We start from the raw sequence: 27,722 nt of genomic DNA on the forward strand, positions 1-27,722 counted from the left end.
GCAATTTTTCATTAAAGCTTGTTTCTTTTAATGAGTTTCCCTGTGTGATGTTAACAGTTCTGTAGAAATGTTGCTTATTAAAATCCACGAAAATGGGGAGTGCTATAACACTAAATAACAGTCATTATTTAGTTTTAATACTGAGCATGGGATTAAAAAAATCAAATGGAAATTTCAGATGTCAGATCCTTAAGTGTACAAAAGGTGTACTTTATTTTTATCAAATTCTTTAGATGTGAAGATATATATAGATAGTGCCTTGCAAGCTTCAAATTAGAAAAAAAGAAGTCGAAATAAAGGTAATTTATGTAAATGGTTTAATCAACTTAAACAAAATTTTTTTGTAAAGCTCTATATCACTCAGCTGATAGTGTTCAATACGAAATTTCAAATAACTAGCTCAAATACTCAATTCGAAAAAAAGCAAGACAAGTGAAATATTATAATTTAAGATTTTTCCTTCATTAGAAATATCTGGGAATCTCAAGCGTTTGACTTTTGATGCCCATAAAAAACATCAAACTACAGTTTTGTATAATACTAATATGACCAAATATTAGGAATCTTAAGGTTAATGCACAATAAGCTGAAAACTGACTTCAAAGAAAAAAAAATGCCTGACAAATGTGTTTTCTTAAACTTATAAACCTGGTTTGGTTATCAGTAATTTGATTACTGGTATGGCGTACACTATTAACAAGAATTGTACATCACTGAAATAATACTGTTTGCAAAAAACTGGATAGACAAATCTTTTATGATAAATTAATAAACAACTGAATAATTTTACATGAACACAATAGAATATCAGAAAATGATTCACCAGCATGTTTTCTCTTGCTTTTATTATTTTTTGCCTAAAATGGCATGGATGATGGATGCTAAAGACTGGACATATGGATCATGGAATATGGACTCATGATCTCCATTGACATAGCAGATCTTCACATTTCCAGTACACAGTGTGCTAAGTCCATAATCTGCAGGTAGGAGCATGCAACGAAGAGGGCATTTCTTAATGCGGATAAGGTGTGCATCTCCTGTGTGCCAAAAAAAGGAAGAAAAAAGAATAATTGCTAATATACTGTCTTTTTGGTACAATGTTGATTTCAAAGAGGTTTTAGGAATTGACTGTTCATGGTCAAGTGTAAACAGAATGATCATAACCATTCATCCCGCTAAAGTCCATCCAATTGATAGAAAATATAAAAATTGAAAATTATATTACTGGGATGAAACATCTTGGATTGTGTACAAGTATCAAGTTTTTGAATGAAACAGACATTTTAATTTCTGCCATCAACATACCAACAAATCTGGACTCTTGAGCTTCTACTGCAATGTACTTGCTGGCCATAAAGGCAGCTGTGAGGAAGTCGGCAGCTTTCTGTTGGTGTCGAAAGTCAACCGTTTTTTCTACTTCTTCACAAATGGCATCATCATGTGTTTTACAATAATTGCTTGACTTTTGCCTCAGGCTCTGGGAACTGGATAAGATGGAGCTGGCAAAAACAATAGGATATGGGGTTTAAATATTTGATGCACTATAACAATAATGCATGTAAAGCCGATAATCTCTCCTACTCCACCTCCCACCCACACACCTACAGGCTCCTTTCCCACATCTATGCACACAAAACCTCATCCTTCACATGCAACAAATCTATTCAATAATCAAAATATTCTTAAACTCACGTGTCCTTGGCTGTCATTTTGGTGAGCTTCACAGCCAGAGTTATTCTTTCTTTCAATGAAGGAGATCTCTCTAGCTCTGCCTGCACCAGAGTCCTCTGTAGCACATGGCCATATAAGTCCATAAAGTGAAGCAGAAAATGTGACTCCATAATCCTACGTCCTTCCTGGCCAGTGTTAGCAGGCATTCGACTTCTGATATACTCTATCTGCCCCTTGACATAGTCTGGTGATCCGTCCAACATAAGCAGAAGTTCCACCTGCAAAAACACTGGGTGTCTTTATAATATGCTATCAAAAGGCCAGATGACAAATATGCTTATTTCCTTTCACAAATAATGTTAATCATGAAGACAGATTGTATTCAGGTCTTTACAAAAAAAAAAAAGTAGATACAGAGGTATCTTTTTATCAATGAGTATTATTATATTTTACATTTGATCTAGAATCCAAACTGGCTTTAGCCAGTCAAATATCACAAGGTGCCAATGCATGCAGCCAGTTCTGTTAAGCCCCTGAATGTGATTTTTTTTTTTTTAAAAAGTCAAGATTGAAAGCAATGCCTCACTCTTTTCCCCTCTTGTTGAAACTGTCGTGCCATCTCAAAGACCAAGAGACCTCCATACGAATACCCAGCAAGCTGATAGGGACCAAATCTGTCATTACACTTGATTGCAGCACAGTAATGTCTGCATCAGATGTGCAGAGGATCAGCAAATAAATGGTTTTGTTCAGTGGTCACAAAAAAATTCTTGCATCCTTTAAGTTAAACATTAAAGGGTATGGCATCCTGCATTTTTTTAATGTGAAACTAATATAAACAAGCCTGCATTTTATGTAGTATAAAATACAGTTTGGTTTATAGCATTGTTTCAATACAGTAAGATTTGCTTCCCCTTGTTAAGTTCACTTAACATTTAAGATTCTGTCAGAGATCTGTCAAGCTTGAAATAGCTGGTATATTTAATGAGAAATTTGTTTTGACTATTACATATCCGCAGATGACACAGAAATTTCAATAATATTAGGCATATGGTCAAAATGAGAAAGAGTGATACAAGAGCACTCATGGCTAAGAGCTATAAAAGTCAGGGGCTCAAAGGCAGTATTGAGATATGTTCCATGAATACCTCAAATAAAAATCTGCCACCTGCAAATGCAAAGCAGATCCCAATAATATTGTATGAGGTAGGTACCTGGCAACATCTTCAACAGAAGAGGTAGGAGTATCTGGAGTCCTTTGAATACCAATGCAGCAGACATTCAACTTAGAAGCCAGCAATCTGAAAATCTCAATGGATCCTGGAAAAAAAAGATGAACAGTTATGAATTAATTATGAATTCTCCAGACTACTGACATGGACACAGGAATGCATAGCTGACATAAAGTCCTGGATACTCCAAAACATGCTATGACTGAATGATGATAAAACTGAACTACTACAAAGAAATTTCTGCATCATCCTTCTCTCCCTCAGTCTCTTTCTATAAACAACTAAACTATTCCTTTCTCCACCTCTGTCCACAGCTTGGGCGTCATTCTCGATCAGAGTTGACTTTTCATCAACAAATTTCTCATGTCTGCAGAATTGCTTACCTTGAACTTTGTAGGATCAGTACCATTCATCATTATCTCACCCGATGCAACAAATTCTAATCTGTGGCTTTGTGCTGTCAAAGATGGATTATTGTAATTCTCTTTTAAAGGGACAGCTGAGGAAAATGATTATTTAACGTGAACACTTTGAAAAGAGAAAGACAAACCCTATGATACACAGAAGATAAGAAATAATATAGGAAAAGAGTCGACATAGAAAATGGAGCAGCTGGGATTTAGAATTACACCGTCTATTGGCAAAGACGGCCATAAAACTGTAGGAAGAACGTATAAAAAATAAGATATGGGTAAAAATACTTAGTACGTAAGGGGCAATTAAATTTAGCCGATTTGTAAGTTTACACATTTTGAACACACTCTCCAGACCAGTAGCTAGAGGAGAAAAAGTGACCAAATGTATGTACCAGTAATAGGATGAACAAGATATAATGGCCGCTTAAACCGCCATGCAGCAGATGGCTTATTTAGCTGCTGCAGTTCGGCTGGTGTAGATGATGGGAAATCTTCGATGAGGAGTGAGTGTTGAGCAGAATGTGTAAGGGATGTGAAGGTTGGTTGTAGAATTTGAAACCTGCAGAAAAGCATACTTACACACTTAATAAACATAAAATTTGTATAGCACATACACTCTTAAGGAGCATGCTCATAGCACTTAAGAACAAGACATGGGCAATATATGAGGGACAGAAGAACAAACAACTTATGAACTATGGTAAGATAAACAACAGTGCTGATGAATAAAAACCAATACAGGAGACAGTTCTATTGTTTTGCTGCACAGTAACTAAGAATTCTGTGACCATTTTATTCTAGTGACAGGAATTGTTAGGAGACGGTCATCAGATGAAGAGTGGAGTTGTCTAGAGGGGCATAAGGAAAGTTCAGTTTAATTGTAGCCATTAAGACAAAAACTAAGGGACTAGTATATTTTATAACAAAATGTAGACTGCTAAAAACAAAACCCTCTAAGATGTAAACACAATTGTTCATAAATTCCACTTCAAAAAAAGTCCTTATCAAAATAAAGCCATGGTCAATTTTAACCCTGCTGAAGAAATAAGAAAATCAGAGAAATTATGCTCAACACAAGCCAGTTAATGCTTTGAGTGAGCAACCTGTAATACTTCCAAAAAACACCATGTAATCCTATGAGGGAAAACATTGTAATCCTGATTCAATATGTTTGATCAATGATCAGACAAATGTAATGTTTTAGCTATCATAGTAATTTCCTGTTAACATGAGTAGAGGTTGGTAATAAAAAAATACCTCAACTAAACGACAAAAAGAACAAATAGTAGGGGTAGCTTTAAATAGTTCCTTACTGTTTCTCAGCCTGAAGATTTTCAATAGGTGTTGTAGCACATGCCGGCAGAACACCACTGCTGTTCTCATCTGTTGTCCTCTGTTCCACATCCTGAGAATCCAGCAGGCGAAGTACACTGTTCCCAGACAGCATGGCACCCTGGTTGAGTGTATTGCTAGTTAAGTTTAGCTCTTTGTCATATCTGGCATTTTCACAGCTTGCCCCTTTTTCAGGAGGAATAACTTCCTGATTCTGATAAATCTCTTGAACGGTATCAGATTTTAAGGTCTGACTTTTTTCTGGGTTTTCCTCAACCTGAATTTCATTATTAGGAGTGATTGAAATTAAGGCATTAGGTTCAAAATAGTTTTGATAGATGTCTGAAGCTTTGTTTTTGTTGATCTCAAAAACACATTCCTGACTCTCCCTTTCTCCAGCAGCTGTCTGAAGACTTTCAGAACCACCACAGAGTCGATGTAGGCAAGACTGAGCAGATTGAGAACAAGCAGGTATTTCATCTGAAAAACTGTGTGGATGTGCAAGCAGCTGTCTGTCAAAATCAACATGTTCCACACTGCTTGATGTCTGTTGCCTGAAACTTGTCTTGCCACCTGGAGACTGCGCTTGCTGAGTACTTACATCAACTGCTGAATCCTGATACTGCATAGAACTCACCTCTTCATAAGATGACAGCCGTTGCTTGAATGGTGGACAATCATAGGTGATTGGTCCCAAACCTTCATCTGGTAGACTATATACCAGAGGAGAGTCCTTTTTAGAGTTAGAAACAAGATTAAAGGCATATCTGTGCTGGTTGGATGAAGAGATCTCCTCTGTTAGATGAAATTCAATACCTGAATCTCCACTTTGTGAGCTCTCATCCTCAATCTCCTGTCCTTGAAGATTCCCCAAAGGCAAGGGAATATTTCTGGGCAAGTCTAACATAACACTGTCTTCATGGTTATAAGAATCAAACTGAAAAGCAAAATCAAGATCTACATTATCATCTGTGTCAGAGGCCAACTGTTCTTGATGCTCAGCCTGAGATTCCTCATGCTCTTCTCTGCTGAGGCCAGAGTTGAAATGAAAACTCACAGGTGGAGACACCAGTGCATCTTCTGACTTCAGCAACTCAGGTAGAATGGGATTTGGCAAGTTTCTGTACTCCTTACAATTTTGTGAGTTGGTATCATCAGACCAGGACTGCTGAAGAAATACACCAGTGATCTGGCACATTGGTTTAGGAGTTGATGAGTTGCCAAGGTTATGCTGTGATGGCTGCCTTGCTAGAGAAAGGATTTCAACATTGTCCAATGTTTTCACCGATTCATGATTTTCCAGAAGACCCGAGTCAACATCCAGGCTGCAAGATATCTTATCTATGCTCTTACTTTTATGAAATAAACCTTCAGTAGGTTGGTTACTCTTATGTTTAACTTCCACCTTTCTTCTACCAAAGCCTAATGCATCATCACAGAACTGATACATGCTGGCAAAATCCGGACTCCAGGGCGATTTGGCACTTAGGTAGCTGATAGCACCAGGTGATTGTTGCTGGTGAGACAAGCTGGATGAGAGTGCAGAGTTTCTGCTTGTGAAGGGATCCAGAGAGAATGCCGGTTTCCTTGGAGAGATGGAGTCTGGGGAGTTGAATAGCAATACACTTTCAGACATAGATATTTCCTGTGAAAAATATGTTTCGCCATGTTTTTCATGCCTGACCTGTTCTCTCCAACTTGATTCTGTGCAGTGCAAGGACTGCGTGCTCTCCAGCTGCAAGCCAAGGAAAAAAAGTAAGAGGAATAAAGTAACTAAAAGAAATCAACCATGAACTTAAGGGTCTGACTTCTTTGGGCTACATTTCAAGCTGGACTATAGATCTCTGGAAAGGTTAAAGACAGTAGAAGAGGATATATTTCTATCTCCTCCATGCCATGCTCTACACATGTGAACTAGCAGCAGTCCAGCAGTCAGTTACAAGACTGCATATTCACTGAATTACATATGCAGGAATATAAGCAAAGAAAAGTCATGGTCATTTTAATAAAAGCATGAGGATCACTTATACATTCTAGAAAATATGAACATGGGCATAACTATCCTAAAATAAAATTCCTCCATCTCTTTGCTATGCCTAAAAGCACTAACTAAAGACAAACCTGGACAAAACTACTGAAATAAAGGGGAGAAAAATCACTTACCATGCCATGAAGCCTCCCTGTTTCCTGGGTAATACAGGACCCAGATAGACAGGAAGTGAACTCGGACAACTCATCATGACCAGATAGCCAGGCTGTTTTTCCTTGACTTCTTGAGTCAGGACATTCTATTGGCTTCTCCTGGTTGGTATCTAAACATCCTGAAGTATATTTAGTTTCTTCAATAGGTTCATTTGAAGCTGCCATATGGCATGTTGCTTCTGTAGCCAACTGCATGGGATAGGTCATACAGTGTTTTGATATCCTTTGACCAGGAAGTTCTTCAAACCTATTCTGAGAAGTTATAGCTGTATCCAGCCCTGAACTGGTTTCAAAGTAGTTTTTCAACAATGGAGACGAATTCTCTGGAGTAGAAACAGAATGAGTTTGACCTTGTGGATGTTGATACCCTTGAAGACATGTATGCTCACTTACTGAAAAACTGGATGGGGCAGAATCGAAGCCACACAATGGAATTCTGGTGTCTTGGAAAGACTGAGCAAAGCTGCTTTTCTTCTGGGTAGCAGAGGTCTGCACTTTGCATTTTGCTCCACTGTTCCGAAGGTCCACAGCCCCAAAGTTAGCGCCAGTTGCTGAACTGCACAAGTCAGTGCCAGTTGTTGAACTGCACAAGTCAGCGCCAGTTGCTGAACTGTACAAATCAGCTGTTGAATCAAGTACATATCCATCACAGTCTACATGATCAGCTAAAGAGGAATCCGTTTCTGCAGAGATCTGGCTGGACACTTCAACGGTGGTTGTTGTCCCTGCTGTAAGCTTCTGGATCGGTCCCATTTCTGCTGACAAATCTGTTAAACTTGCTGAAGTCACAAGTGGCAGTAAACCTGATTCTTCCAAAGCGTCTTCCAGCAGCTCCAGCAACTGCTGCCCCAGTTTTTGTGATACTGGATCACGCCACTCACAGAAAGTGGTGGAAGCTTCTTGTTCCTGAGATGATGAAGGCTCATTTGCTAAACTCTCGTTGTCTGGGAATGCTCTCTTTTCTTGAGATGACAGACTGTCCAATATTTCTTTACCTTCAATATTCTGAATGGCATCGAATGGCAACTGTAAGTATGTTTCACTGGGAATCAGGAAATCCATGCCCTGCTTGTAAACAGTTTTTCCTTCTGGCATCCTGTCATTTCTAAGCCCGAGTCCTGAAGCTTCTCCTAGACCTGGTGGGCAAGCACTTGTACAAGTTCTGTAGATGTTTGAAGAATTTTCTGCTACAGGCCTAGGGATTGGTATACTCTGCTTATCATTTGTCAGAAAATTCACTTGATGCTGAACTGCACTTTGATCATACATAAGAGTAGTGCAGTCATAAGGCATCTTTAGATTAATATTGTCTACTGCTGCTAAGCTACTGCTGCTTTGGCTGTTCAGTTGAAGTTCCCTGCCTTTGTCACTCATCTGGCTACAAGATTTAAAACAACCATCTTTCTCGAATGATTTCTCGCTGAATGAAGAAGTGTCTTGGTGACCATCTTTATCTGAATAGCCATCCTCCTCCAAGGATGAAAAATAGCGTACCTCTTGCATTTCAGAATCTGATGGATATCTCTCATTGTAGGCATTACACCCAGAAAGGGAAACAATTTGTCTCTCAGTATACATGTCTTTTTTTTCAGTGCCAAAGGCTGGTAAACCTGTCTGGATGTAACATTTGGTGTTGGCATCAGAAGCCTTTTCAGGAAACTTATTTGAAACTTCTGGTGCACGCTGCATGTCAGCTGAACCCTGAACAAAGCAATTACTCAAAGAGTCCATATACAGCATTTGATCAGTTACTTTCTCCATTCCATGGGGCAAGTCAGGTGCTGTAGCACCAATTGTGTGAAAACTGGAATCTACCTGCTCATTAGAAAGTCTTAATGGGAGGTAATTTGCCTCATGCCATCCAGTAGTTGCCAGACAAATGTTAGGTTCTGAAATATTGATGGAAGTTGGAAAACTCTCGAAGTCACACAGATTTTCTCTGTCACTGCCAGCAGATGAAAACTGATTTGATTGCATTTCCCATTCAGGATTATGTGTATTCCCAATTCTGTTTGGATAAGAAAACTTGTTTGAAATACTGGAAATCCTTTTCAGACCAAAGTTCTCTGCATCACAGTCATGGAATTTTGCCAGTTCCACGAGCTTGTTCTGGTTGTCAGCGACAGTGTAGTTATCCTGAAAGGCCACAAACAAAGAAAACTTGTACTTCAACTCCATAATAAAGAGCTGACATTTCAACTGCAGGGCTTCTGTTTATGCAAAAAATTGCATACAGTACGCATTAAAAGTTCGGAGGACCCCTTCAATTTTCGTCAATGGGGTCCTCTTCAAATTTGGGCGAAGAACAGGGACCCCTTAAAAATCTGAAGAAGGGGTCCCTGGGACCCCAAAGAATTTAGCCTTAGCAGAAGCCCTGAACTGACATTTGAGATATGAAACATAGCTCACCTTCTCCAGGTCTGCTGCTCTTTTAAAATTTAAATTAGCAGTAGAACTGTCAGTGGAAATCTCCACAGCATCATATGATTCCTCAGATTGCTTAACTTTCAGCACCAAGGACAAAGAGATGCACTCATTGAAATAAGCAGAATGCTGTGACTCGAAGCCACAGCCGAGACAGTCTGACATCTCCAGAGACAGTATCTACACATATGCAAGTAAAGATTATTTTATAAGATTTTAACCTGAAATGATGCAGTTTATTACAACAGATACACTAACCCAAGCCAATATTCACTCTAGGAAGAAAAGCCTGTATAAGCTTAGGAAAATGAATTTCTTAAACAGAAGACGAGTAGCTGCCAATTTTGTGAAGTAAACATAAACTGGACAGGACCAGTAAGGCAAAGACAACAATGGAAGTAAAGTCTGCCACCACTAACCAGATAACCCCACAACTTGCCATTCTCTAAATATTTCATTCATTTAGCAGCTCACCAGTTCACATGTGGCACTGTCTAACGATGAAAGGCAGTCTAGATGAAGAAATGCTTCATCTTTCAACTGGGACAGCCTGGCAATCGAGCCCCTGATGGCTTGCTGTGGGTCCACACAAACCAGAGTCTTGTTTTTGTTGAATGTCATGGAGACATGAGCTGAATTACGTGGCTGTCCACACTGGATCAAGCGGCTGGATGGCGGCAGCTGATCCATTGCCAATGTAATGTCTGAAGCATATACAAATTATAAAATTACACTTCTCAGTACATCTAAGTTCCTGGATTCCATGAGACATTATCAAACCTTTTAATCTCTAAAATGAACAAAATATGTTTTGATGTAAATCAGTGACTACTACATATTCTATGGCAGGTTTTCAATATTGCATCACCTTACCTCCAGTAATCCACTTCACACAGGTACACCCCCTAATGCTGCCATGTTGGGGAAGCTGCTGACTCCAAAACACCTGAGAAATAATTGCAACACCTGGACAAATCTTGTTAAACACTTCAGGAACTGCGGAACCTTGTGTAAGTGCAAAGACCTGGCACCTGAAGTCATTTGCTGCCATCAGCAAGGTCAATGACAGTGAATCTGGAAAGAAAGGACAACAAAAATTTAAAAGCGCAAGCACTCCAAAGCAAAGTTCGAGTTATGCATCTCTAATTGAAACAAGAGGCAGGGACATGCCCCATGCACCATGCTCACCAAATGGTGGATACACTAGAATGGTGTGTGTGGTTTCCAAGTCCACCATGTCCATGATATACATTGCTATCACCCACAGCAGAAGGAAGTGTTGATGTATGGGCTTCCACCAGCCTGGCACGGAGACTTGCAACATTGTGTGTGGATCTGAAAGCATTGAAAAATATTATCACTGCACAAAGTATTGGAACACGAATATAAATGCAGCTACCATGCATATCAACACTACAAAATATATTTGAACAATTATAAACATTGCTTAAAGTATCAGTAAGTAAATGGTCACTATACCTGAAAGTGAATAGCTATAGTCAGCAACAACACTGTTAAAAGTAGGTTGCAAGCTAGTGCAGCAAGTCATCACAATGAATCCATAAAATCTTCAGTTAACCTTCTGAACTGTTGAAATGCTAGTAAAATGAGACATATGTGATTTTTCGTTTACAGAGCTGTTCCTAAAAGAAATGCACAAATATTTTGCTGTATACTTACATTCTTCTGACCAAAATCCTGCAACCTGTTGCTGGGTTTCTGCAATGACACCATGGAACAACAGGACAGTAATATCATTGCACACCCAGACTGTCTCTGTGTGATTCACAATAATCCTCTCAGTCTTCTCCAGCATTTCAGATGCTCCAAAACCTTTCAATTCTTCCACTTCATCAGCAGAAGATGTTTTCACCTCATCCAGATTAGCATGCCCTGATGAACCAATTTGTTCAAGGCAAGGATGTACTTCTTGGCAAGAGATGCTGTCTATCTGTTTCTGAGTTTCAATTTGTTCTTGTGATTGTTTGTCTTGACAAAACGCAACTGTTGGATTTTCAGGTGCAGAGCATGACTTGATCTTTTCAACCTCAACCTTGCAAACTTCTAGCTGGAAGAAGTCTTTCTGCTGTGGGCTGCTTTGCACATCAAAGTTGAAAGGATGAGTGGATGCAGTGAATCTACTACCAGGATGCTGGAAAGCCATGGAATCTTTTGTCACTGTCACATGGACCAATCCTGTCTTTTCATCAAAGACGCAATGGCGACGACTTTGTTCTTCAACAGGTGATACTTCAAATATTGAGGCTTCAGTACACTTCCTGTCCCTCCTCGTCAGACCAAGTGGCAGGAGAGGAAAATAAAAGATTACCCCACCAGCCCTGAGCAAACCTGAAAAACCAGCAGGACATTGTACATTGAGCCCCAAGACAATTATCCACAATGTGAAAGAGAAAACAAAAGCACTAAATTGTTGAAAACGAAAGTTTATAAACAATTTTTGTGTGTGTGGATATATATAGTGCATGTCAGAAAATTGCAATGACCATATACTTCAACAAGGATCTCTTAATGTATTGAGATGTCAGCACAGTTCTCCCTTGTCCTCAAACATGGATTCAAAAATGCATTTCTAGATTGGATTCAAATGAACTTAAAACTTTCTTCAATGTGTGTGTCTATGAACATTCACAAGTCTTGTAAAGCAGACAATCTGAGGTACCTGTGCATGCTTCAAAGGACACAGTCACAGAATTCTGATTGTGGTCAAGCAGCTGCGCATGATACTGGGGCAAGAAAAGGGCTTCCTCTGGCAAGGTGGTGACTAGTCTCTGACCCTTGTCAATTTGGTGATCTCCATTTTCTTTCCACGTATGAAGAATCTGCTGGAGATACAGCTGCCAGTCGTCCTCCCATTCGACTGTCCAGACAGACTGCTCATGGCCTGTAGTGATGTCTTGATTTACATCACTGCTCAAAAAATAAAAATTACATGACACTTTCTTTGTTGAAAATGCATTTTATTCTTTATTTAATAAACCTCCATGCTGATAAAAAAAAAAATACTTGCAAACGTTCATAATCAGCTTTGGTATCTGAAACTAGATAAGATGTTTCATGATTCATAATAATGCAATTGAAATAGCATGAGTGCATTGTCCTATTTCATAAATGAAACTTGCTTTTATGTTTGTGTGTTAACTTCTTTGCCATCTTTGTTAACTGTACCATCAACTTCTATACCTACCACCATGCATAGTGAAAATCTCCAATGGGCTGGTCTGGTGGTTCTCGGAGTTCCTCAAAACGGCCACCAAGTATTATACCATCTGTATAAGTAAAAATGAAAGCTAACCCCGCTTTTCCAACACTTTGGTAACTAGTATTCACCTGCAAGCTACCGATTCCAAAAACTAATAAAATTGTAACAAGCTAAAAACGACTTAAACAGAATCTAATAAGGGCCTAAATAATGGTCTAAATTACAAATCCCTAAATCCCTCATAATATTCAGTTGACACACTACTTATATAGTTTATCACTCAAATGATTACTTAGAAGACTTCTTTGATGTCCAAATACTGTATTAACAAGTAATGGGAACACTAGATAAAGACTGATTTTCTTAGTTCTGACTAGATAATTAGTTGGCTTCTCAACGGCTACACACTACTGATCTGATCATTCTTATCTACTGGATAAATTGGAAAAAAGTTTAAAGTAATCTTTTTTTGAGGGGAAAAAAAATATGATGAAATGGTATATTCTACTGTTGCACACTGTTGTTTTTCTGCAAAAAGCATCTATTTACAGGGCTGGCTGCTTTGCCATGATATAGCCTTGTTTGCTGACAGCATAAAGTACCAATCCCCCAGCCACCTTCCTTGACAAATGCATGTATACAAAAATATTCCTACATCATTATATGACTTCAATTGGAAAATCAAATTCTTACAAACTTTTCCCGAGGAATAAAATACAAATAGCATGACTGCATCAATTCACCTTCATTGAAGATGTTAAATGTTCTGCAACCAAGCTGTGCTTGCAAGAAGACTGATGTGCTACTGTCTATTAACATGATGTCTTGTTCTTCCACAATGCTGAAAAGCCGCACTGCTGTAGGTTTGAATGAGCCCATGTTCTGCAACATGTTAAGCAGTTGAACAGCATTTCCTGACCCTGCTGTGGCAGGATATTTTACCTTTTACAGAAACAAAACCTTACATGCATACCTAACAGTATGTCATAAGTAAAATTAAGGAAATGCATTATGCATAAGTTTTCCAGCATTTTCTAGATAGCGTTTAGCTCCAAGGTACTAATAAATGTGGAAGATTGCATGGTCTGCCTTCACCATCAGTTGTGTATCTTGTTCAGAACTATAAATTCATGCACATGAAAGTACCTGGTTTATGTATGTTGCTTTAATAAGGTCTGGATGGTAGTATAGTAGTATTGGATTTTTGTTTTATCCATATTAACTTTAAGTTCCCATCTGTTACAAAATGTTTGTAGACAGCAGATTTTATGTTGAAGGTCAACAGGGGAATCAGCAACAATGGCAATGTCATCTGCATACATCAAAAGTAAGATCCCAAGTGGATCTGCCCCAATGTCAATACCACGTGCACCACATAATGTTAAGTCTGGCCAAAGTTCAGACAGAAAGATAGAAAATAACTCAGGGCTTAACATACAACCATGTTTGACACCAGATATACAATCAAAATAGTCAGTTATTTGAGATCCAACCTTAATAGCAGCTTTCACACTTTTATACACCCCTTTTCAACAGAATATATAGCAATTAAGATCTATCAGTACTGTGGAATGCTTTCGAAAAATCTATGAAAAAAGTGTCCACCTTCTTTTGTCAAATATTTCTGAAAAACCTGGTATTTTCATGATGTGAACACAGACGTGTCCTGTGTTTGCTAAGAAGCAACTGTTTACCACTAAATGGGATCACTCGTCACCAAACCAGCAATAAACCTGAGGGTGAACAGTGTGATAGTCATAGTGTATAAGACCTGTACCATTTTTTGCTAATATGCCCTAAATATACATTCCTACATAATAGATATACCCCACTCTTTTATCATAAATTCCCCTTCCCTTGTAAGGTTCATCTTTTGTGTAAGAACCTTAAGGGAAAAGTAGCTGTTAATGTTGCCCTCTACATAACAGAATGCCTGAAAATGAGGACACCATGACAGTGTACATATAATCACTAAATATTGAATGCCATTATATTGCTTACTTTTAAGTTGAAATATCAAACATAACTGAAAAGTTGTTGATCTTGTACAGTCACCCACTGTTGAAATGCATGTAACCAGCAGTATCTTATGGTGATATGGGCCATATGGCCTCCCAAAAACTGGATAAATATCATTATTACATGAAAGTACCTAATGCATATCCCAGGTGATTCCACTTTCACTATGCAGCCTGAACACTACAAGTTTTCACAAGCTTCATTAAATGCTATCTTACTATTAAAAATTTCCCTTGGAAGTACTTACCTGCAGCCTTGTGGCAATTGCAAACCAAGAGTGGTAGAGGATACCTGCCACCAAACTGCTTTCACTTCCACCCTCATCAAGAGAGAATCGGTATGTGGTCATAAACTCATCCTTCTCTGAAAGGAGATGTGGAAAAATAAATGCCCATTAAAAGATGCCAAAATGATATATTTGTTTTAAGGATGGTTGTTTTATTTAACAAGAAAGTGCTTTCACCTTGTGGCAATTTCACACTATGGGGGGAGAGGAAGAAACCAATGTATCCGGATAAAACTCCCAACACCCAGCCCTGCTAACAGGTGTCACATACAGAGACTGTCCTGAGACAAGATCTGAACCCTGAGCCACTCGATCACTGATTTGGTGACAAGCAAGTGTTGTAACCACTACCCTACTGGGCGCCCCCTTTTTTTCTTAATACTGCCTACTGCTTAATATAAGGCTTACTCTAATGCTAGTCACAGTTATATTAAAAAATACACACATGCATTTGAATGTATTTTCATTACAAATTTACTTCAAGTAAATTAGGCTGTCACTTGACTTGTATGACTGGAGGTGTTAACACTTGGTATTGTGTATTTTTTTCCATCTATATCCTGTACACACCTTTACAGGTAAACTCCATCCACTGTGGTAGAGGCCAGGAAGTCCTGTGATCCCAGGTGGCCAAGGGAGATAATGGAGGGACAGAGCAGTCTAAGGGATACTTGAGCTGGTGATGTATTGCTGACAAATCAAGTTTGCATCCTGCAAGAGTTGCACGGTCAATTTTTGAAAGACTCAGTTTGTTTTACAAATTCAAAACTATCTTGCATGATGCATTGTGGACAGTTGTCTCCCTTTTTTGAATAAACAAGAAGCTAGCAGGTCAGCAGAGTATCACCATCAGTTTGACATCCAAATGCTTTATGGCATCTTTATTAACACCATTATCTTTATTAATATTTGAGAGGGGATGTGGATGGGGAACAGGTCAAAGAGTTCAAATCAGTTGACCTAAATTATAATTTCTATTGTCAATGAAAGCTACAGCCAATGTGATAGCTTTGAGAATATACTAGAACTAAAAAGAGCACAAGGCATTAGTTGACAATTACCATTTCTTTCTGATGGTTTTTTTTTTTTTCGTTTTTACAGTGGTGGTTGAGGGTAGATGAATAGGCAAAAATTAATCTTGTTCAAGCTGCATACCTTACAAAGGAACAAGACCACCTTTATGATACTACTATGCTCAAGAATACCTGCTGTTTGGGAACATGGATGAATCAAGTGAAGAACTTGGCTAATTTTTACTGGGTACACAGATGCAAATTATCTTTCGTCAAGAGGTGGACTTTGCTTTAACAAGGCTAATAAAATACGCACATAGCATTTCTTCCTGCATTATCACTTTCTACATACAAATTAGGACTTAGATGTTTTGGCTAAATTAAAAAAATATTTCTAGTGACAATGAAATCCAACATTTTGAAGAATGTGGCAGCAAAACAGGTTCTTGTGGTGTTCAAACTTTTGCCACTTCAGTATCAGAAAACTGTAAATATTAGATAATGGACTTCCGTTCAAACCCACAGCAGTTTGTACCCAGTTATAAGGATCTAATTAGTAGCCAACTTACCAAGGATGTGAACCTTGCCCAGAACATTGAGTACATCCAGCAGTGAAGGGCTCCAATGAATGATGCGAGTTGTATCCAGCTGGATGAAACTCTTCTGAGCCTCTGAAAATATGGCACCTTCACATCCTGGTATATGAGCCATCACAACAAAGTCAGACTCTCTAAGCAATTGCTTCATCAGCACTGGCTGGTCGAGAGGATGAAGGATAGAGTTGATAATGTACTCTGCATCACAGAGAAGATCGGCCACTGAGTTTGGATGGCTTCTGCTGAGAGGCAGAAGAGTCAAGTCTGACCTGAAGAAACAAACGTTTTTCAATCAAATATGGTGGTCAGTACAAAAGCTGCATTCCTTAACAACTATACCTAACCAAATAAGAGATTTAAAAGAGAAAAAAATCTTCATAAGAGCATTAAAATTAATAACCATTGATAAGAAGCACTCCAACCCCACCACCCTTTGAAAATTCCCACAACTCCAAGCTCTCCCATTTAATCAGTAACTATTTAAGAACTAGCTAACATAAATTATGAAGCGTGCAAAGTAGATAAATTTAACTGTAAACTTCCAATTAATGTGGCACACAAGTACTAATAACTACAAATAATCATCAACCACCCTCAACCATCTGAATTTTCATTTTTAAAAAATGACGCTATCTTGAATTGCCCTTGTGGATAAATAAAGTTGTGATGCTAAAAGTTAACCAGTGATACTTTCAACAGACACTACACCTTCATACATTTATCTCCTTTATCTCCAGCCTGAGAATCAGTCACAGCTTTTGGTAAAAGCTTACCACTGCTTTGGGTGAGGTATGATGTGTCTCACTCTCTGAACTGCTAGGTCTTTAATCTTCAGCAACAGGTGAGGGTTAAAGAATGGAGAGTTGATGACTGGCTTGAACTGTCCTCCTATGTGAGTAAAGTAATTTCACAATAAGGCATCAAGTGTGATTAAGCTATAAATGCATCAATGTATGGAAAAAATTGGTAAGCACTTAGTTTGCAATGTAAGTCTGTATTGAGAATGATGAAGTAGCATGTCACTTTATATGACTATACTATTTTTTGGATACTACACAATAGTGGACTTTTAAAAGTGCTGTTCATATACAGTATTTACCTTTTAATGAAACTTGCTTTTCCACATTATCCACAAGGTGTGGAACGTGCCTTGGCACACCAATCACTGCCAGGAAATCTGTCAAAATGGCGAGGATGTAGATGTTTGGACCTAAGCGGTAAACCTCATCAACCTTTAAATGGACCAGAGCCACCAGGTATCTGCAACCTGAAATGGATATATTTGAAAGAAACCTTGCAACAGCTTTTTAACAGCTATTTAAAGAGCAGAGATGGGGCTTGAATGTTAAGTGAAATTGTAGGACATGGATTTCACATGAGACTTACATGGAAACCATGACAATATTATAGTAGTATGGAACACGGCACTCATACACATGCACAGAGGGAAAGGAAACAGGTACATACATGGCGATGGGGGGGTAGCTACTGGCCGGGTGACAACCCAGTGACCAAAAGAGAGCGAGAGGGGGTCAACTAGTGACAGGTGGTGGTGCAGAATACAAGTCATTACTGCAACTGCCAAGAAAGATGTCATACTTCTCTCTAGATCATCTATCCAGCAGCCTGCAATTGAGCTCAGGGTGTATGCCACTTGTATACATTGTTTCTGCGTCAAACAACCATCATAGTAAGCTGCAGCCAAAACCCCCAGACCCCCTTCAGCCACTGCTGCCCATCTACCACAGGCCTGTCTCATAATCTCTGCTAGTCCTGTGAACACAATATTTTTAAGAGTTTATGATGGGCATCAAGAAAGTTTGTGCCATTATTAATACAAATTTTTTAAAAATGTGTAGCATCTGAAAGGTCGCCTATTCAACATTTCTCGACATGAGCTGCCCTCTTAATGCATGTTTTAAGGGGCTAAATTGTTTTCTCAAATACAGACACCTAAGCCATCAGTACAGAAAATTTCTTTACTCACAGAATCAATCAGCTCTTCTAAGGACTTGGTTTTTCAATCCAAAGATTCTTTAATTTTGCCAAATAACCAAAAGTTACAAGCAGCTAAGTCAGGTGAACAGAGAAGACTGAAGAATTCAAATAAATGCCCCTTGCATATTCAAGAAAAATTATAGGATGCAATGCTGTTTATGTCAGCCAAAAGTGGACAAATATATCTCATAGATGCAAATGGTAGACTAAGTACTCATTTCATTCTACCAGGTTACTGATATTTTTGCTAGTCTTTAAAGCTAACATACAGAAATTTTCAAATGTGGGGCTTAATGTTTGCTTCCCATTGACCTTGTGCTGTTACATGATGGCTGCTACTTTATCAAGCTCTCTCACCGATCTGAACAGCAGTGCCAGTGATGATATGGGTGTGAGTCATACTTCCTCCATTGTTGGTTTCTTTGTCCAGCTTCTTGTGGGGCATAGCCATGCACTCCAGAATTGTGTGGTATGCTCCCATACTCAGTTCTTCAAAGATCTGGTCAACATGGGTATGATGCACAAAAAAAATTCTAATGCATAATGGCCATCTTCTAAACCATTAAAAGGAAATTTGAACCTGATGGTCAACATCCAATCCCAGGATTTTTGTTAAAAAAAAAAAAAAACCGTAACAAGGAAATGGGAGTGTTGGAGTTAAACAAAAGTTTCTAACACGCTCTATTAATAGCTTTATACAAATGGTCTTCACTTGCAAACACACTGGCAAATCAGCAAAATACACTAAAGCTTAACTAGCAACTCCTGCTTACTAAATAGTGACACACACCTTACAACAGTTGCCTCAGCGACACACACTGGTAATGGTGATACATGCCCCATATAGCTTCCATAACTGCTCTCATTCTCTTATCTCTCCACCACTTCTTGCTCTGACTGCGGCTACTTTTTCATCACTTACTATTCAAGGCTTATATACAAGTTCAAAGGTATCTAGTCAGAGCCAGAATTTACTCATCACGCAAACATTTACTCACACCAAACATTCCAGTTGACAAGGCTTATGGTATTCATTCATACTTGTACCTACTAGAAAAGTCTAGATGGACTGGGATAAAGCTATCCACTGACACCAGCCATGTCATAACGAGATCAAACACCCATTATAGCAGTGCTGGCTCCACCCCACAAATGGCTTCATCCTTTAATTCATAACAAGCACACAAGCTAACCTTATCTGAAACTTTCATGGATTCTTCAAATGCTGGAATCTGCCAAAGCTCAGGATCAACAGACATTTCAACTGAAGAAAAATCACCCCAGAAGAAGACCAATGTCAGTGAAGGCTGAAAAACTTGACAAGGGAGCAATTTCTCACTTGCCAGTATCTCTGAAACAAAGCAGCAAGAAACCTTTAACCCTTTTGTTTACCTAAAGCATATACACAAATGTAGATGCAGTCCAAAATACTTTGTTGGGGAAGGAATTGTTTGACTAAAATGCAACTTGCCCATTTCTGGAGATATAATCATGTAGCCTCTTGTAGGCTGTAGTGTGTCTGAGGTAAGTACAGATTTTTCCATCAGAAGCAGCATTTCAGGGTATAATCTGCTGGCATTCTCCACAGCTTTGCATATTCGATCCAGGCCCACACCACATCTTGCATATAATGGCAGAAGAACAGTAGCAGGTGCTGCAGACCAAGAGATGCAAGATGACAGGCTGACTGAATATAATGTTCTAGAGAAAAAGGACAACTTGACAAAAAAAAAAAAAAAAAAAAAATAATAATCAAGTTCTAGAAATTCAAATTTTGTTTATGAGAGTGGTTTATTCTGACATTCGACCATTTTATGATTCCAAGGTTCAAAATGTCATGTCTCAAAAATGTACTTTTGATATTCATGTTTAAAACTCATGCTATGACATTATATGGTACATCATGGATGGAACTGAAAGGGAGATAAATAAAACAGGTAACCATACGGGTAGTTTGTGGCCATTTGCATCTGAAGGGGACCAGCACCACACATCCACTTGTTCCGCCAAGTCCCCTGCTTATAACCACTGTGGCACCATCTGAAATTGAAACAAATTCACTGTCACTGAAAAATGTTCCTACAAGATGTCTAGCTTTTATGAGTCCCAGACAATGAAGCATGCATCAATAACACTACTCTGCATGTTTTATCCTCATCCCAAGTTTTTTCCCCCTAATACTCGCTTGTTTTGGGTATTCTTACCCCTGAGGTTACTTAATATTGGTGATACAACTGACCAGTCTTAGATATATCATGAAAAATAACACCTGATCAGTTGCTATGTCCAATTTGAAACTTTGACACTTTCTGAAACAAAGACATCAGAAATCCAGACTACTTAATGCATTGCTACTACTTCTATTGATGCAACATAATCTGTTGATCAACACGCTTAATGGTGGAAAAAGCATGTAAGTCTGAAAGTCTCATCACTAGGCTAGCTGACTCTTTTCTGGTAGTAATTTTTTCTGTTTTTGATCATGTTCAGTTTTATCACCTTTTCTGAGCACTATATATGGTCTACTAAATGTAACATCATGCTTTTATCAATATTTCAGAGACCAATTTTTGTGAGCACCTTTTATAGATGTATGACCATCTTTCACAGCTTCTGCAGGGGCATCACTTGCATGATAAGTCGTATCCAGCAGGTCAGTAATTCTGCTGGTAAAGCAGTGAGGGACCCAATCACAATGCATGGCAAACACACTGACAATGATTGAGACTAGCCCTGCAAACCACAATAAATTAAACTTAACTGAAACAAAAAAGTAAGGTAAAGTAAAGAAAAAAATAAAATCTACTTTTAACATTTAATATCTTGGCCAAATTTAAAAAAAATCATACCAATGATTAGGTATTTTACAGAAATAAGCAAAAGTGCAAGTTTAGAATACTTTCATCCAATTCATTTCGTGTTTTTCTAAGATACAGAAGGTACATTCATAGTCAAGTTACAAATGGCAAGATATTACATGAACTAGCTGGGGCATTAAAATGTGTACTTGCTTCCATCTACCTCATCTATGTATACATATATCTGAATGCATTTCATGTTTTCTACCTGCTGCACTTTGGCAGTGCCCAATGGCATTAGTGCTTGCAGCACAGATGACCTCTTTATCGATTTTCTTGCCTTTTAGTAGGGTCTTTACAAGTCTTTTCATCTGTTCTTCATCAACTGCCTGAAGATTTTCAAAGTTTATATTTAATATACATACAGCAGTTAACTATTTGTAGGTAAAAATAAAATTATTTGTTGTATGTTGCACTAAAAAAGGCCAATACCTATCATCAACAACTTCCCCCCAAAAACCCTACACTTGCTCAAAGGATACCCATCACATACAACCCCTCTCACCTCATTCCCCTTGCCACACACAGTCCATCCTCGTGCTATCTCCCCTAAATAATTACACTAATGATCTTTAAATGTAGACCTGAACTCCAGGGCCACTTGATTCAATGTATAGAATGTCTTCAAGATCAACTCCTGAATTCCTGCATGTTTCCTTGATAAGCTTTACCATGGAGTTGCAATCAATATGAGATGTGCCTGCACACATGTTCCATACCATAGGATTCTTAAACAATTGTTTAAAACAGTAAGATTTTAATTATACAGGCTAAGCCAAATCTGGTAAAATGTCAAACTTTAAGGATGGATAAGGGAAGTCAAACTTTTAAATTAATTTTTTAGATTAAGGACTATTAAATTTAATTTCATCTTTATTGTTATTTCACTTATTTCATCACTCTGCAGCATATTTTCTGAAAATTTAAAATGAGAACAAACCGCTTTCCCTGGAACCATCTGAGCTGATCCCAACTCCAAGAAGCAAAGAGTAGATTCTGTTGCAGCGCAGCATCTCCCTGACACATAACATGCATTTCTTAGCAACACAAAGAAATGTTAGGGAAATAATTCAATTAGACAAATGTAGCTGAAAATGTTAATCTTGGTCTTCTGTGCTGTAACACTTCTTGAAATGAAGTTTACCATTAGTGTAAACAAATTTAAGCTGATCCTTATGGCAATGAGCCCTTTGTAAATGTTTGTATCACCTGCAAAAAATTGTCACACTTTGTCATAATGTGATAATGTGATAGCACTAACATTTTCCTGCTAGCAAAAACCCTTCACTCACTCATCCACATCATTTATAAAGCACTATAATAGTTTGATATTTTCAATGCTTAGAAAAAAATTCAGGAAAAGTTTCAAGGTGGTCAGATCAAAGAAAATGTTCAAGTAAATATGAGCCTTCAGCTTAATGATAGTGCTTTTGTAATCAATAGTAACTGGTGTACTTTGAAATTGCATTCATAAATAAATTTCCTGTATTTTATTAAAGTCAAAAGTACCGTGTCAAGATGATAGCTGCAACACCATCTGACTGTGAACCACAAGAAAGTCCATCTGATCCCAAGCTCAAGTATTCCAGTCCCTGGGCCACCAGTGGATTAACAACAAGGTTCCCACCTGTACCCTCAACACCACTTGTTTAATTAATCTGCACAGGTTGTGAATTATATGAAAATTTTCATAAAATACCAGTTTACGCTGACAACACCTGTGAAATTGAAGAACACATTCATAAATTTTTTGGGGATATCAGCAAGTTTCTGATATACATTCTCAAAATCTAATGATGAATATCACCTCTACATACAACACCTCTACAAGTGGATAGCGCTTTAAAATAGAGGAACATAATTGTCTTTCACTAACGGACAAATTTGCGGTCTCTCACTTTCGCTCAATCCAAGGTCTACTAGATACTATATATTGGCCAGTGTGCAGTGGTCTTTTAAGTAGAAAACTGGCTGACAAGCAGATTTATCACAGAAAAACAAAATACATAGTAGAAAATTATATTCAGTGAGGTCTTGAATCTAGGAACAAATGCACTTTATTTTGGACAAACAGTATGGAAATGCTTTTCAACTTCACATTTATTCACCTGCTACAATGGCATAATGAACTGCCCCTCTCTGCAAGTCACGTACTGCGATGTCAACAGCAACCAATGAGGAGTTGGTGTCTGCATCGACACCAACTGATGGGCCGTATGTTCCCAGTAGATGACTAATATGACTTGGCACATTGGAACTTCTAGCTTCTGTTAAACAGTTCAGTGCCATTGATTTGTAACTTTTTCTGAGGATAGTGCAAGCTATTTCTAGTTCAAAGCACATTTCAATTTTGCACAATTTGTGGGTCAAACCCTAGACAATTGTAAAAGACAAGGTTTAATAATAGAATTTTTACAGTGCAAATTCCTGTGTGGCTAGGAGGTCAATGTGCTGCACCTGAAAGACTACAAATAAACTGACACTTTAAGCAAGCAGATGACAAATTAAATATGAACTAAAGTGCATAAACATGTAGGCTTATAATCCTTAGTATACAAGTATGACTTCGCATATATTACATACAAAGCAAAACTATTTTTAAAACCAATCCTGTAACACAGAAGTTACTGACCCCAAAAGGTTTTGAACTGTTTGGATGTGAGGACAGAATCTAAATATGATGACTGTGCAATGTAGAGTCCAGCTGGCTCAGAAGAACTTTGGAAAGTGGACAGAGGCAAGCCAGAGTCTAGGACAGCTTCATAAATGACCTCCAGAAGATGTCTAAGAATTGGGTTGCCAGAAAAAGTCTGTTAACAGAAGATCGAAATGTTGATGAGTCTGTGCCATTTCATTAATTTTATGCTGGACTAATGGGCTGATAATCACTTACCTAGCAGATGCTTGAAAATTAATTTCTCAATAAGTTAAGGGAGAGAACGGGGTGAACGAGGGAGATGGGAGTAAAAACCAACAAAAACTGAGTTGAGAGAGCTGGAGACGAAACTTCAACCAGCTGTTTCCTACCACATAAAAGGGTACACATTGCATAAAATAAAAATTACATAAATGCTCATGAAGTGGCTTCCTTCCCCTCCAAGCCATCCACTTTTAGAATATGGTCAATAAATTCCTCAACTTTATCTGTTCTGAAGACTTCCAGCAATTTTAACTTTAGGTCTGAAAAATTCCTTTGATTTTATGGATAAGAAACACTGTATTTCTACTTTCATCCATTTTCTGGCTGGAAATCCTCACCTTTGTGTCAGAAAAATACCAAAAGTCAGCATCAAATCCATCCTCATTTTTAATCCGACCAACACTTTTAGGTAAGTAGGGCAAGCAAGTGTTGGGCCACCGTGCAGGGCTCTGTCCTGTAATCCCCGACTCTCCATAAACCTTCAGCTGCTCCCACAGTTCCTGAAATTTTAAAGGATGTAGCAATATGAAACCAAAAAAAAAAAAAAGCATACCATAAACAATGACTGTTTCTTGTAATGTTAAAAATAATGTAAGGTTGTTACAAAATGGAAGTTTTTAAAAACTGACCATTGCAGCAGCCGAATTTTGGGGTTACTCAAAGAACAGTCAGTGTCAGGCTGCCTGGGAGTGTACACATTGCAAAAGTGTTGACACACTGTGGTTAAACTATGGCTTTACCATTTACTTTATAAAGAGCTGTACAAGAGAACTTTTAATATTATTTATCAACCTGCTTAAGTCATAAAGCAGACATAACATATTTCTAACCTCCACATTGTTGGCATTTGGAAATCTGCCTGCTATTCCCACAAGATACACTCCCCTGACAGTTCTTATTGATGCCCGAATTTCCTTTTGTCCAGGCTGCATGATACTTGCGGTTGATCCCATCTTGCCCCTGGCACTGCAAAAGAATCAAGGGCAAGTTTTCAGAATGGAGAAGGAAGCAAGTGCAAAGAATGTCTGGGTTCTTTCAATGAACAGTTAATGTCCAAAGTTCTTTAACAAGGCTTAAAATTTAAAGTTTACTTGAGAATGCAACTTGGAAAAGCTAGAAAAATTATCTTTCAGCCGTCATAATAAGTCCTTGCTACCTATGATGACAATCATTAAGGGAATAACACACACACAAGATAGACCAGTCTAACAAGGATTCAATGGGTCTCCTGATGACTGTTCAAAGCATTCCCCTTTATGTACTAGAGTGATGGAATGGATTTTAAAGATTTGGCATTATCATAGTCCAAAGACTTCCCACCTTCACACATTTGTGTAAACAAATTTTGCGATTGTAAAGAGAAAAAAGCTTGTCCCACATTTCATCTTTTCCAGTGCTTGCTACCCTTACATAACTGAATTAGACCAATGGTTTACAAGTAAGCTATAAATCAATTTCTGCATAAACTTTATACAACACTTTTTCTCAAACTTTGTGCATTGTGGCGGATTTCCAGTCTGATACCTGGTTAGTTCTTGTTACCTGTTGCATAACAAATCGAGGGCTTTTTAGCCATTGCTACAAGAGAGTGAAAATAAGAACTTTTATTTTAGGTGCTTACTTTCAGTGCAGCAGTCGAGTCTGGAAGACAATGCTTAAAATTCCATCCCACCGGTATATTTCATACAATAAATGAAAAAATCGGAAACTTTTGAAAACGAGATTTCACACCCACACACACCACTGCTCCCTACCCCCATAATCCCATCCTGGGTACAGATGCGTTATTCGTGTGACTAAAGTGGTATTTAGGTAGAGCTGAGAAAATTGAACAGATTGGGGTGAGGAAGGGGAGGGGGAGTTGTGTGCCTTTACTAAAGTTTTATGAATCGGATGATTGGGACTTTTCATTGGTTTTTTTTTATTTTTTTTTTTTAACATCGGTTAAAATGAGGCCCGACAGTGTAAGACTCTTGGCGTCTCATGCCACCCGAGTAACGAATTTGTTTACTTTGCTGACCATCACACACGGCACCCCCCCCCAAAAAAAAAAAAAAAACCACAAAAAACCAACACAACAGCAACAAAAAATTAACACCAACCTGTGATTTCCCTACAAATGTGATACAAGCCATATTATCTAACAGTCTGCAACACAAAATAATCACCAACCCTGTTCCAAACTCTGGTGTCACTCGTGAAGAACCATCACGCAAACTTCAAGGTGTGTGCCAGTTGTTGCACCAGCTACTGGCGGTGGAAATTCCGGAAGTGACGACATCAAGCTGACGAGTGATCACTTGATTGTTCTCTGGACCAGAGCTTCGGGTTCAAATCTCGTCACGCTGGACGAGACCCGGTGGAGCGAGTAAAAGCGATGTTCTCTGTATGCACGAACAAGTCGTATAAGCAGGCGACACCGTCACAGATGTAGTCACATCTCACAAGCCGAGCGAGAAAAGTCGACAAACACGCTCAACCATGCAATCATAAGGAGAGGCGGTTAATGTTCTCAATTAAAGGAGAGAAAGTCGTCTCAGGGTTCGAAAGTTAGCTTGGTTACTTCGGGAAAGTGCTTAGACCTAAAGATGATATCCCACTATAAGGGGAGAGGGAGGAAACCGGTGTACCCGGGGAAAAAACCCCGATGGCTGGCCCTGTGAACAGGTGTCATTATACAGAGAGTGCCCCGAGACGAGATATGACAAATTCGCCTCCACATGCGCAAAGTTTTGAAACATCTTCGGCATACAGGATTGTATTTCTGATATTAGACTAGGGATGGACCACAACAAGTTAAAACTAAATGACAACCCCACCCCCCACCCCCCAAAAAAAAAAGCTTTTATTTTTTTTTTTTCACAGAAGAGAGCAAGAGTTTACCCTTCACTGCCTGTCTCTGTTCGAGTAGACGGTGCCGATGTTCTTTTTGTTACTTCAGCGTGTTACTTAGGTTACATAATGTCTGCTGACATGTCTCTTGATGAACATATGTTTCTCACATGATTACCATGAGCTTCGAAAGATCAGCCCCATTCGTCATACTCTGCCCATCTCAACCACGAACATTCTCATCTGCTCATTTGCTCTGTCTAAACTAGACTACTGCAACTCTCTTGTCCACAGGACCTCATTGATAAGCTTCAAAAAGTCCACAGCTTTGTATGTGCTGGTTCCTGCCCATCTGTGCGATGGTATGTGTGCGATGGTGTAGATGGCGCTGGCATGCGCGGATGTAATTAGCTTCTAGCATTTTGCATGTGGTCTGGTACAAATAAAGTTGCATTGCCTCGACCCATTTATTGATACAAGTCACCATCAATAGAGCTGATCAAACTCAATCACTCAAACAGAAAGAAGACCACCAACTTCTGACAGATGATCAAAGTTGAGTCTTGTGCCCTCGATAATATTAACGTCCATTAAATGAGACTTAAAATCAGGCGGGAAATTTGGTCTTAATCACGACATGGCCTTAACTAATAAGGAAAATGAATAACACGCTTTTACTTCCAGACAGCAAAACCCAGGA

General features: G+C 38.6%; 1 protein-coding gene across 2 annotated transcripts; it reads right to left on the reverse strand.

The window, feature by feature from the left end:
* Nucleotides 1-137: 137 nt before the first annotated feature.
* LOC112554587 lies at nucleotides 138-27,572 on the reverse strand. 2 transcript variants are annotated; one of them, XM_025222433.1, is made up of 37 exons: nucleotides 27,074-27,572; nucleotides 26,363-26,574; nucleotides 25,021-25,156; nucleotides 24,529-24,690; nucleotides 23,903-24,080; nucleotides 23,379-23,537; nucleotides 22,780-22,897; nucleotides 22,211-22,287; nucleotides 21,855-21,970; nucleotides 21,479-21,599; nucleotides 20,993-21,145; nucleotides 20,360-20,452; nucleotides 19,884-20,066; nucleotides 19,606-19,763; nucleotides 18,770-18,911; nucleotides 18,014-18,187; nucleotides 17,514-17,681; nucleotides 17,188-17,302; nucleotides 16,388-16,683; nucleotides 15,376-15,516; nucleotides 14,767-14,882; nucleotides 13,244-13,382; nucleotides 12,486-12,567; nucleotides 11,961-12,208; nucleotides 10,961-11,629; nucleotides 10,469-10,615; nucleotides 10,154-10,354; nucleotides 9,755-9,984; nucleotides 9,266-9,460; nucleotides 6,818-8,992; nucleotides 4,636-6,389; nucleotides 3,715-3,881; nucleotides 2,889-2,994; nucleotides 2,261-2,381; nucleotides 1,696-1,952; nucleotides 1,309-1,502; nucleotides 138-1,040 (listed from the first exon to the last, which is right to left on the reverse strand). In XM_025222433.1, exons 3-37 carry the CDS (start codon nucleotides 25,141-25,143, stop codon nucleotides 847-849), a joined length of 9,672 nt encoding a protein of 3,223 aa, XP_025078218.1. In that variant the 5' UTR covers nucleotides 25,144-25,156; nucleotides 26,363-26,574; nucleotides 27,074-27,572; the 3' UTR covers nucleotides 138-846. The 2 variants fall into 2 exon arrangements, with proteins under 2 accessions (XP_025078218.1, XP_025078219.1); XM_025222434.1 differs by lacking the exons at nucleotides 22,211-22,287; nucleotides 22,780-22,897; nucleotides 23,379-23,537; ... (3 more) ...; nucleotides 26,363-26,574; nucleotides 27,074-27,572 and having other exon boundaries at nucleotides 21,832-21,927.
* Nucleotides 27,573-27,722: the final 150 nt, after the last annotated feature.

The sequence above is a fragment of the Pomacea canaliculata genome, linkage group LG13, assembly GCF_003073045.1.
Source record: "Pomacea canaliculata isolate SZHN2017 linkage group LG13, ASM307304v1, whole genome shotgun sequence".
NCBI classification, from domain to species: Eukaryota; Metazoa; Mollusca; class Gastropoda; order Architaenioglossa; family Ampullariidae; genus Pomacea; species Pomacea canaliculata.

Coding starts and splice junctions, on each gene's coding strand:
- LOC112554587 (XM_025222433.1), bottom strand. CDS start 25,143: ATGGGATCAACCGCAAGTATCATGCAGCCTGGACAAAAGGAAATTCGG. Junction 21,146..21,478: donor GCACTGCCAAAGTGCAGCAG/GTAGAAAACATG, acceptor TGTGGTTTGCAG/GGCTAGTCTCAATCATTGTC. Junction 12,568..13,243: donor ATTTAACATCTTCAATGAAG/GTGAATTGATGC, acceptor TTACTTATACAG/ATGGTATAATACTTGGTGGC.